This window comes from Dromaius novaehollandiae, chromosome 4, assembly GCF_036370855.1.
Source record: "Dromaius novaehollandiae isolate bDroNov1 chromosome 4, bDroNov1.hap1, whole genome shotgun sequence".
In the NCBI taxonomy this organism is placed as follows: Eukaryota; Metazoa; Chordata; class Aves; order Casuariiformes; family Dromaiidae; genus Dromaius; species Dromaius novaehollandiae.
The window spans coordinates 10,958,512-10,970,875 of NC_088101.1; the positions used below are offsets into that span (position 1 = coordinate 10,958,512).

The following is a 12,364-nucleotide window of genomic DNA, read 5'->3' on the forward strand; positions in this document are numbered from 1 at the left end:
GGCCTGAAAACACCTCTTGGTTTGTCAACTGAGTTGAGCACTTGTGCAAGTCATGGGTCATGTGATGAAGTGGAATGGGCCTCTAGCCGACCCGGGAGTGTTAAACAGGGGCTGTTGCATTAAGTGCCTACAGAAGTTACTGTAGGGAGTTAGCAGTGGTGGAACCAGTAAATGATGGAACAAATGCACAGAGAGCGTTGTTCATCTTGAAGCACTCAAAACTCTGTTAGGGAGTAAAACCGCTACAGCTGACGCTTTATCTGGCAGTCAGTTTAATAGCTCCACGATAGCTTTTTGGCACATGCAACTCCTGATGACTTAGCAGAAGAGCTGGGCTCGTGTGTTTCCAAGTGATGATTTTAGAAAAAAAGTAGCTGGCACTGCTGCTTGGAGAATGGCTGGGTACGCTTCAGAGCAGCCGGTTTTCTTTAGGTTGCCGTCCAGCCAGGTCTCCGGGCGCGTACTGGTATGAAGCGTGTGAGCAGTGCAGGGAGCCGGGCGGCTGCGCTCCCTCCGCGCGGGCAGGCAGGCGAGGCTGCCTGGGTGCCGGGGCTGCAAGGTGGCGTGGGGGAGAGGGGCGTCGCACGCCATCCCCGGAGGAGGAGAGAGGAAATCGAGGGGGCCGAAGCGCCGCTGCCCGCACGTCCCCGCACCTCCGAGGCGGCGGGCCCTGCCCGTGAGCGCAGCGGCAGCGGTTCCGCGGCGCGGGGGCGTGTCCCGCGGGCGCCCCGCCCCTCGCGCCCCGCCGGCGGCCACGTCGGCGCCACGTCGCCGCGCAAGCGCGGTGGCCGCTTCCGTCGCGGGGGCGGCGGCGGGTCAGGGGCCGGGAGCGGCGGCGGCGGCGGGGCCGCGGGTGCGGGGCGAGCGGCGCCGGGCCGGGCCGTACCGGCCGCGCAGCGCCGCCATGAACTTCCTGCGGGGGGTCATGGGCGGCCCCAGCGCCGGGCCGCAGCCCTCGGGCGCCGAGACGGTGAGTCGGCGGGGGCGAGGCGCTGGCGGGCGGCTGCGGCCCGGCGGCCGTTGGGGGCCGTTGGGGCGGGGTGGAGGGGCGGCTGCCCGTGAGGCGGCTGGAAATGGCGAGCGCTGCGGGGCGCGGCCGGGCAGGCCCCCGCGGCCCTCTGGGGTAGGCCGGGCGGCGGCGGCGTCTCTCGGGGTCGCCGCCTTTGGGGAGGCGGGGACCCCCGCGGGCCGAGCCGGACGGCTCTTTGCGGGAGGGTTGCGCGCGTGGCCTCCTGTCGCTGTGTGGGAACTGCGAAGCGAGGAGCTGCTTTGGCCGGTGCGGCTGGTTGAGACAACTCTTTGCCGAAATTCCCGTCAGACTGGTCGTAGAAGTTTCTTTTCGTCTTTCAGAAGTCTTTGGGAAACCGGGCTTGTCTAGATTGCTGTACCGGTATCTTCTGTGGGCAGTGCCGTTCTGCTGAGACAAATGAATTTGGCTGGGGGAGTTAGCAGCTGTCCGATGCCGCTTCTGAAATTAGGCTGTGTTTTCCGGAGCTCTGTTACAACATTATATCCCACCGCCTCCTTAACACAAATGAGTCTTGTATGTTTCCAGATCCAGAAGCTGTGTGATCGAGTAGCTTCTTCTACGTTATTGGATGACCGGAGGGATGCCGTACGTGCTCTTAAATCGTTATCCAAGGTAAGTACCTAAATTCCTACAGATCCTTAAAGCTATATAATACTTTTGTAACGTAGTGCTTAAAAAGCTTCATTTGACATTTGGATTGGAGCATTAACTGTTAATTCTTTTTCCAAATAGAAATATCGATTGGAAGTAGGCATACAGGCCATGGAACATCTTATCCACGTTCTGCAGACAGACCGGTAAGCACCTTGCTAGCTTCTGACAGTGAGCTCCAGGTGGTGACTTCTTACTGCGCGCGCCCACTGAACTTGACCAAGATGATCTTCTCTCTGAGTTCTGTAACTTATGTAATGAGAATGTGAACTTGATTTCTAATTAGTGACTCTTCTGTTGTGTCAACCTTTTATGACGATAAAGCTTAATCAGCCCATTTCCAGAGGTGGAAGGAGCAAAAATGATGGAAACTAGGAAGGGGAGAGGGACAGGAAAAGTAGCCCTAATGTAAGGATGGTACCGAGGTGCACCTTAGTGCTTGTAAGTGGTCTGTTTCTGCTACATGTGGAACAGCTGAAACTTAAATCCAAAGTTACTAAGCTAACTCAAAAAGGTATTTGAAACACCCACATCCATGTGTTATGAGGACAATAAGTGAACTTGACACAATTAAATGAATCAAGTCAGCAAATTTGAATTTTCTGAGATGTATGTCATGAAGTGAATTGGTAGAATAGTTGTCATGAGGAATAATGCAAGCATTTTTATCGAAGGCTTGTAGTAAATACAGCTATACTCTCTTGATGTAGAAAGGCCTGTTGTCAAGACAGACTACACAAATGTAAATATATTATGTGGATTAGAAGGCAATAGTTATACAATATAGGAGTTAAACAGCTTTGCTGTCCGTATCCTTCTGGAATTGATTGCATTGCTGTACTTGATAGCTTTCAAGTTGCAACATGTGGTACTATTTGCAGAACTGGGATGAAAGCTTCACATGCTACTTATTGCTGACGCTTAGGTAGGCAAGTGTATCTTACAGTCTGGACTCGAATGTAAACCTGTGGTAAAAGCAGGGGCAGGGGTAATAAAGGCATATACAGAATACTTGCATGTGAATGCAAGTGGAGCAGGAGGGCTTGTTATAATGTTTAGTTGAACAAAAATTAGGAATACAGCAGTTGAGTATCCAGAATGAAGCCTCATGAGTCTAAGGGCAACATGTTGCTCCACATGCTTATGCAGGACAAAAAAACTCTTCAGTGACTAACTGAAGGCCCTTGCTGCCCTTGCTTCCTGGCCAATTACACCAGCTGGGAAGACGGTATGAGGCTGCTTTCTGAAAGAGTCCATTTTATTTTCATTTTACTCACTGTTAAAGCTGAATCTGTGGGCTGCGTAAAACTCGTATGATGAAAACAATCAAAAGGATGTTACAGAAGTAAGTGTTAGTCCCTCACGTGAAGGGGAAGCCCTTCATGAAATTAGGTCAAGGAGCCTGCTTTCATCCACTTATGTGTTGCTGAGGCCAGATCTGAGCTTTGAGAAGAGAGGTGGGGCTCTACTGATCTCATTTTCTTTAAGATGCTAAACTGAGCCCTTCATGTTATGATCTTAAGGGTTTTTATGGGCTCTTTGGGCTCCAGTTGCCCTGTCAGAGTTTCTGTGTGCTGGAGCTCTGCTTGGATGTGTTGTGTGTCTCAGACTGCAGCTCAACAAGCATTAAATACACCTTTGTGCTCTCTAGGTTTGGAGGGATTTTAGACTTAAAGGCTTCCAAAAAACATTGATAGCTTAATTTCCCATTGCATGTTTTATAGTGGACCAGCATATCAGCTGGCCTATATACTGCGAGCTCTGGTTAACTTGTGAGAGGTGTAGCTGTAGGCCCTGTTTCTGATCAAGTTCAGGTATGTGTTGGATGTGATGTGATTATTTGTCAGGCAGCTGTGTGGGCTATTTGGTATCAATGATTGTGGAACTAAGGCTTTAGATATTTTTCCTGTTGTGGTAAGATAAATCAATGCCAGCTCATATGAAAAGTGAGCTGATGAATGAGTCTGTCCCTGATGCCTGATGAACTGGCATATTGAGCTGTGGGAATGGTGGTCTGACCTAGGATAGTGCTGTTGTGGTGTCATCAGCATCTGAGTTTGTTCCTCTAGGTGTAATCTTTGATGGACTTTTCCATTGTCCACTCAAGGTGTCCTGAGGCTTTGTGCAGAAGTGCAAAATGCTTACCTCCTCCTATGTTCTTTTTTGCCTTGCAAGTGTTATTTTTAAGGAAACATAAACCAATTCCAGAAAAAAATGAAATCAATAAAATTGACTCATGTTGTCCTTTTACATGCCGCTGTATATATCAGAGTGACTTGGAAGAGCTGGTCCTGTATCTTGACTGCTGCTTTGAAGTCTGAGATTACAGTAAGTCTAATTTGGTTAGAAAAAATGAAAGGACCATAAAAATAGTATGTTGAGCTCAGAAGAATGAACTCTTTTTCTTGTAAGTTAGCTTTAAGAGTACTGCTTTTACAGTGATTGTTAGATTGGCCTGAAGATGGGGGACTGAGCTCTGGAGGTAAGGCTTTTTTTTGCCATGAAGCAGTTGATGGTCGTAATCTCACGGAGGTGGTGGATGGTTGGGGATGTTATGCTCCTGTCTGCCTGTTGTCCTGACCATATGCCTGTAGTTCTAGTGTTTTCTCTGCACCAGAATGTGATCATAACTCATGGGATTCCCCTCTAGGTCCCAGCTGAGTAGAAACAGGGCTTGACTGGGCTGTATCAGGTGAGGCAAGAGCAAATTGTTAGGGATGAGGCAAAAACAGGCATGGGTCACTGAATTAAGAGAGCCTGTGTGTGTGTGTAATGGAAGGCTGATCTACAAAGCACTGTAATAATGAGGGTGAGACTAGTGACAAGTGCAAACGTGTTTTGCTATTATGTATTTACAAAAAAATTAAGTAGGCCAAGATGTACAAGCGTTATGTCTCGGGTGACATTTTTTCCTGCTGGAATACGTAAGAGCAGTATGAAAAATTGAAACAACTTTGCTGGTAAGAGATGGTTACTTCCCAATACAAGCTCATTGTGAAATTGCTATTTAATCTAAAAGTCAGTTGGCTCAGACCTTCTCAACCAAGCTTAATAGCAGGGTTTTCTTTTCTGTGAATTATGTTACTTGTTATTCATGTAGCCCTTGAGCTTTAAAAAGAAAAGGGTAATGGAGCCTTTTTTCATTTCCAGTGTATCTCCTGATTTTGCTGGATCAACTGTTGCTTTCTTGGAAAGCTGATGTGATAAGGAGTACTGCATGAGCTCTGTAGTACTTTTTCTTTACTCCCATTTGCAGCCTGCTTTCTGTGATAATTACTTAGTTTCCTTGCAGTGAATTGTGGTTTTTTTTAGGTCTGTGTAAGTCACACTGGTACTTTCGTAATTCGGAAGTTGACAGTGCAAAGTGAGAGGCATTTACAGTTTCATCTTCAAACCTTGGTAGGAAAAGGGCCTGGTTTACATGATGGCTATGCTGAAATGGTCAGGGCTTCTTGTGTCTGGTTCTTATTTCTCTCCTCAGATCTTCCACAGTTGCTGCTGGCAGCTTCCATTTCTTACAGCTGCTTTTATCCTAGAGCAGAAATATGCCACTTGTCTTTTAAATACATGTGTTGTTCCACTTGTTATATGGTTTCCTTGTAGATTGCCTTAAACTCAGTCCCCTGCCTGTGTGAGATATGAGCACTTCATGTTCTTGTATAGAAAACTGATTTCTCGCAGTAGTTTTTCAGCTATGCGTATCAGCCATCCTGGAGCCTGATGACATTCCTGAGGCAGCCTGTAAATGTTGCAGATGCAAACTCTCATACAACCAGTGTTCTTTCACCATGTGTTCATTCTGTAGTATGAAGTAGGAACAGTAATCTACTGGAGAAACATTTCTTCCCTTGACTTCCTGTCTAGATATTGCCACATCCCACCAGGGATTTTAAAAATAATTTGGCATTGACTGTAAAACAGGCCAGTACCACTTAACTGTTGATATGGCAGAAGGTACCAGAATGAAAAGTGAATGTGATGTTTCTTAACATCTTGGGTTTTACTTGCTTTAATATAAGGTATTTTTCAAAAATTCAGTGTGACAGTGCTAATCATTTGAAACTTGTTAATAAAGAATTGGTGTAAAGGTAGGGTAAGAGAAATCAAATATATATTCTTTTCATAACTGCTAAGTTAATGCGCAAATCTCAGTTATTTATGTGCTGTCCTTTCCAGATGTTCAGAGTTGTGATATGCTTTTCACTAAAACTTTTGTGAGAGGTAAGATGCCTTCATCCTTATCTCCTTGGATCACTCTTTCATGACTTGAGATTTTGGGGAGAACCAAGAACATCTAGGCACACTTTCATGCTGACTTGCATGAGGAAACTTGCACTCAGTTTCCTCATGCTCTACTTGGCAGCCAAGACAAATCTTACCCCTATTCTAACAGTGAGCTGCCTTAATTTTTGAAAAGGAGGTAAAAACTTTTTGAGGCTCCTGGGCTGGGCTTGATGATACATGGATGCTTTCCCTTCCTATGATTTTGCTCTGCTATCATTTGTGAACTCGTGCAGTGCTGCCCTGACATTTTGGTGGAGTGCCACATAAAAACACAAGTAGCAGAGGGAGAGTGCCTCAGACAGCTTATGCTGGATTATTGCATTGCAGAAAGGCTGCATCTTTTGTGGATGCCTGAGAGATTACAAATCTAATTCTTGACTGATGACTTAAATTACGGAGCAAAAGCTGCACAGCTTCACTCCAAACAGAATAATTGATCAAGTAATCTTGTATGTAATTAACAGCAGATGGAAGCAAGCCAGTGAACAGCAGAAGTAGCTGTGGTGCTGCCGTGGCGCTGCCGTCCTCATCCTGTGATGTGTTCCTCTCCCTCCAAGAAAAGAAGGCCTGCTTTTTATATGTCTATATGAAATGTAGCTTATTTTTTAGCTGCTGTGATTTTCCTAGTAGAGGGAAGGGAAGGAAAGGAAAAGCTGTGCTGCAGTTTTGTTTGTTTTTAAGTCTGCAGGACTCATTTCTGTGTATTTTTCAGGTGTGTAGTTGTTGCAGTTACATGAAAATGTAGGATTTGTAGTATTGTCTTGTCCAAGGACTAAAATTACAGTAAAGGTAAAATGGAAAACATGCCACCTGGAAATTTGAGCATACCTGCTGCATGAGACCCTTTAAATAGCCTAAGGGCTTCCTTTACTTGCTTTGACTAACGGTTGGCCAGAGGAGGATTTTTTTTTTGTTGTTTCCATTACAGCCCAAATCAAAAGCAGGTGGTACAAGCTGTGAGACACATGCTGAGGATAAACTGATATGTGTGTGTCCTGAGAGGGCAACAGCAGGGCAAGTGTTGAGTTTAAAACACCAAGTGAAAGAAGAAAGTGAACTGAGATTTGACATTTCTAGCCTTGTTTAGCTTTGATTTAGTGTGCAGGTCTTAGAAAGGGAGGTCATGTGTCACTTTGAGAGCTCCCTAAAGCCCTTGCTGTAGTGATACAAGAAAAATAGGTAGGGATTCCTCCATTCTGCTCAGTGGATCACCTTGAGGGCAGTTCAGGTTTTCCTGGTTGCCACAACTGCTATAGGTGGGTCTGTCTTTAATTAGTGGTCTAGTAGAGATAGCTGGCCTCAGTTAGGGCTTGGCTTTGAAGTCTGCATGTTAGGCAAGTTGTCTTTAGACCTTTGCTGTGAACTAGCCCAGTAGGTCCTTAAAATGCAGGTTATCTTTTGTGTGAAGCCTTGCATTGTATGCCGTGGAGATGAGTGAAAGCAGAAATAGTTGCACAGAAATTTGAATGAGAGGCCCTGTTTCAGCAGTGTGCTCTTTTGATGTTTGGCTAGGACGTGACAAGCGCGGGTTTGGTTTGTCCGTTTGCACTGTGGAGGTGCCTTCCTCTGTGTGCGTGTTCGACCAGCTGTGCTTCCACAGTCATCTGGTTTATGAGGAAACCAGCAAGTGGCAAAAATGATTACAATTTTTTCCACCCCAAAAAGAGGAACTCTTCTATTGCTGCTTTGTTGTAGCTTAGGATTTACAGATTGTTCATACTTTGTAGGGTAGGAGAAACTAATGTAGAAGAAACATGTGTCCTCTGTCAAACGGAGGACTGGCTTATTAAGAAAAGTCTTGGCATAAGCAGGTGACCATGTTTTGGGGTTAGATGGGCTGCCCAGTAGCTTCTAGGTGAGGTTAGCAGTTGGAAAGCTCTTAATAGCTGGGTGTAGTCAGAGTCAGTGGCATTTAGACTGGCCTGTTCAGGAGAAGCCACAGCTGTGGTTGTTGCAATCCAGTGGAGCACCAGAATGGGGTGTGTGCTTCTGGCTGATGAGGTAGCCGGTGGGGTCTTCCCTGTGACTGGTGGGGTCTTTCCTGTGACTGTGCCAAGGTGCTGCAGCTTGTTTACAGTTTCCCTGGGTGATGTTCTGGGAATGGGGCTGAATCCCTCCCAGAGATCTCTCATATACCTGAGGAGCAGGTTGCAAGGGGTGACTCAGGAAATGCAAGACATGGCTGCAGTGAAACTTCCTGTGGTTTTTGTTGTGTGACCAAACTTTCTGGATGTTGCCACCTGAGGGAATGCACCTGGGAGAAATACTTTGACTTCATTTAGAGACCAGACAACTCATTGTTGGTAAAAACATGGTATTCCAAAATATGTCAACATCAGTCCTTCCTACTTTCTGTAATGCTGCAAAGGGAGCTGCCTGTGTGGAAAAGCGGTATTATAAAGCATAAACTGTAAGAGAAGTTGGAACTAAATAAGTCATTAAAGTGGTTCTTCTGTTCGCAGTTCAGATTCTGAAATAATTGGCTATGCTTTGGACACTCTCTACAATGTAATATCGAATGACCTTGAAGAGGAGGAACAAGGTAAGCTCTTGGTAATAACAGTTTTGTTAACTCTGGGGGTGCTTTCCTTGATGGCTTTGTTCAAATTTTAAACTAATAGTGTGTAACTTACTAATATATGTGCCTTATGATTGTTCAGCTGTTATGACAGTGCAAGAAACGGCTTCGTGTAGTTTGTGTTAAAGTAATACTGGGTCATCTTGGTCATTCATTTTCAGAAGTATGTTTTGTGAACAGCAGCCAGCTGGAATGGCATAGCTTCTTGTTTGTAAACGAAGAATCAAGTCTTTTTGCTATTTGAGAAGGACAGTTCTGGCCTATGACAGAGTGACTGAATACAAGACTGACTCTTGTTTGCTAGCCCTGCAATAGCTTTTCAGAAAATAATGCTCTTCCTTTCCTTCCCTGGATAATCAAAGGTGGAAACAGACATTTATACATCTATGTTTTAAAAATTATTTGAAGAGGCTTGTTACTCTGATACCTTAAGGGCAGCACAGAGACTAATTAGACCAAAGCTGTTAGCCAAGGCTTTCTGAAGTAGACATTGGATGATGAGAAAGGAGCCATGTCTCCCCCCTTTCCCCCCAAGCCTGGAGTTTGTTTTTGATGGCCTTTTTCAAACAGCCACTATAACTGGTCTCAAAGGCCAATGGCACAATGCTAAAGCTGTTAACAAGAACTTCTTATTTCACAGAAAGATCAACACTGTAAAGAAAACGGCAGTAGTAACCCGGATTAGGCTTGTGCAAAGAGAATGTTCTTAAAATTGAATACCTGTATCAGAGCTGTGAGTGCTCAGACTGAGGAGGAGCCAGCTGCTTCTGATGAGTAAAATAGCTGTTGATGATGATCATTTCAGGCTCCTGGAGGGTGAGTGGTGGGGAGGGCAGGACAGCCGGAGCTGCCTTGTTCTTAGCCTTGTGGGCTTGTGGAGAGAATAGGGATGGGATCTACCTGAGGGCCACGCAAGCAGCAGTTTGGGAGGAAGCTTAGAGATCAGAGACCTAAGTCTAGGGCATGCTGAGGCTCTGCACACTTGCTCCCGGGACTAGGAAACATAGAGACCAGGTATTTGTTACAGGCAACTGGCAAGGAGGTAGCCCTCCTAGAGGAGTGATTAGCTGTTAAACTGAAGCAAGCTGTGCAGTAAAGCAGACTGCAGGATTCAGTTGACTTTTTTGGCATCTTTCTTGTGCCTTGTTGCAGGTGTTATTTGAAAACCACTTCTCTTTTTATTTACAAATCAAGTCTTGGCCTGATCAGTGTTTAAACTAGAAATCTAAGCTAAAGGGCCAGAGGCATGCTTTTTAAGATTTTTAAGAGGAAAACCTCAAAGGCAAACAAAAAGGCTTGTAGCACATGCGTTCTGCTTTTAGATCAATCAACCTGAAAATCTATTACACTAGTCTGTCAAAATTAGATTGGAGGTCTTGGGCTAAGCATGAATACGGCGTGAGCAGACTACATTTTGGATAGGGAGACAGTCTGACAACAGTGTTCTCAATCTCTGGCATGCTCGTTATCTGCGAATTCGTAGCATCTTGCCTCTGGCGTGGACCTCAAGGCTTTTCCTAGTCCTTGACAGCCTTTGTGTCTTGTTCCTAGTTTGCATTGTATGTATTGGGAGTGTAAATGCTCTTGTGAAAGGGCAGAGTTTTCTCGCTTTTGCCTTCCAAACTGTGAGGTGATACTCCCTGTTGAGCTGCAGTCTCTTGCCTGAAATATTTATTCCCAAATCCTTCTTCAAAGGATGCTTAAACAAGTGATAGACTTCCTGAAGGGAAAGTAGGTGAGGGTTGTCCAGTATGTATCCATTTCTGCCAGTATGTTGGCATCACATCATGCCATATGTGCTTTCCCTGTTCCTTTGAGAATTGGTTGTCTCTCGCCATACGTTGCTGCAAGAAAGACTTGCAGGCTGAAGTCCCTCCTATGCTATGTTATTAGTTAAGTCTCTCTTAGATTCATGCTTTATTGCTTTGCTTATTTGCCCTCCTTTTTGCTGTTTATACACTTGCATGACATTGAAATAGCTTTCGAATAAGATGGGAGTTTTACAGTACTGGTGTTCACAAATAAACAGGACTGGTGAATGCAGGCTCTTGGTAGTGGCAGTGATTCAGGACTTCACAAGCATGTTATTAGCAGTTTCTTGAGAAGAGCAAAGAATTGACTGACTTGAGCTGTGTATGTGTTATCACCAATGTTGTAAAAATAAGATGTTGTTCTGCTCAATCGCTTCTATGAGAAGTACCTCAAGTAGTAATTTTTGCCCCAGAAAGCTACGATGCCTGCTTAGGAAATCTGAGCTTATGCTACTATTGATTGTGCTGTTTGGAAAGCTTGTGAACATTTCTCTTCTTTCTCTTTTTCTTTTATCTGCTTTGACAGATGATTCTGAAGGTAAAAGAACCTTTACTTATATAAATAAGGCACTTGATTTTGGTCTTAGTTGCTGTTCACACCCATAACCCTCTCTGCTGTTTACAAGGACACTGTAAAGACTTATAGTGAAGGTTAGGGAAGCTTCTTGCAATCTGCTCTGAAATATAAATTTGCTTTAGAGCTAAAATATCTTCCCAATTTCATTTGGGTTCAGTTAGGCTGTTTTCCTGCAACTTGGGCATGTTGAATGTCAGTAGATCTCTTGATATACAAGAATTTATCATTATTACCATCTCATGTCATGAAAGCGTACAGCCTTGGTGCTGGTAGGATTCCGATGGGCCAAGGGGGGGTGCACAGGGTTTCTCTTTTCAGGAAGAAGCCTTCAGGAGGTTGACACAAACAAATGCGTGCACAGAACTTAAATGTTCTTCACAGTGTCTCTTATAAGCAATGCATGTTAAGAGTGTTCACTTACACCATAAGTTTGCCACTGATGCTTTGCATATCTAACTTCTTAAACTGTTTTTATCAAAATACATATAAAATCTTGACTTAAAGATTAAATACTAGTTTGCAATGTTGGTGAATCATCGAGAGCTGATTTTAAATAGAAGTCTTTCATTTCGGCAATGTGAATATGTGGAAGTTAAGAGAGACTTCAGACAGAAGTCAGGTAGTAAGATCTGTGGTGTACCGGTATGTGAAGTAGAAGATGCACTTTCACTTTGCTGCTTTGCATTTTTGTTTCGTCTTGCTCCTCTTTATTTTTCTTTTTTCACTTTAGTAGAAGCAGAAATGCTGATAGGAAAAACGAAGAGTTAAAAAGATGTGACAACTTTAATTAGGCTCTTTTGTAGAAGAATCCAAAACATCCTGAACTAGAATCAAGCTCTTATGAAATAAGCAAAAGCCCTGGCAAGCTCCTAAGAGGCTGCGAAAGTTTGATTCACTTGGTTTTTTTTTTTGTCTTGGCACCTATAATTTGTGTAAGAGCCAAGATTGGGATCAACAGTAATCCAAAGTTGAAACACTACTTGTAAGTTGAGCTTGAATAAAGGACAAGATGTGCAGTCAGTTTGTGGCAAATTCCAAGTGAAATATTTTAACCTGGACCTTCATTTAAAAAAAGAAGTGCTTTTGGTATGCAGCAAGCTGCAGTGTGTACAGTCAGCATATGATTCCCAGCTGAGTTGCCTCTTATTTTACAGTAACAAGTTCATTTACCTTCAACAACCGAACCTCTGTGGAGTTGGCTTGCTTGTGTTTTTTTCTTTTCTATCTGTGTAAACTGGGACAAAAGACCTCGTAAGCCCCTTCAGCTTGAGAGTTCTGCATCAGTTGTACTTGGATTCTGCTAGGGACTTTACATTCCTTATGAGAACTATTTTCGTGCAGTATGTCCTCCGTTTTGTCACTTTTTCTTCATATTTTATAGTTCCTCTTGCTGTAAGTTTGCAGCAGACCTGCTTCTCTCTCTCTCTTGAAAG

General features: G+C 44.3%; 1 protein-coding gene across 4 annotated transcripts in view; it reads left to right on the forward strand.

Moving 5' to 3' along the window:
* Window positions 1-751: 751 nt before the first annotated feature.
* USO1 (USO1 vesicle transport factor) overlaps window positions 752-12,364 on the forward strand; it is a 39,151-nt gene continuing 27,538 nt past the window's right edge. For all 4 annotated transcript variants that reach the window (XM_064510396.1, XM_064510398.1, XM_064510397.1 and 1 more), the window contains exons 1-4: window positions 752-970; window positions 1,556-1,642; window positions 1,763-1,827; window positions 8,428-8,507. In XM_064510396.1, the coding sequence (XP_064366466.1) occupies window positions 905-970; window positions 1,556-1,642; window positions 1,763-1,827; window positions 8,428-8,507 (298 nt within the window). In that variant the 5' untranslated portion in view covers window positions 752-904. The remainder of the gene's footprint in view (window positions 971-1,555; window positions 1,643-1,762; window positions 1,828-8,427; window positions 8,508-12,364) is intronic.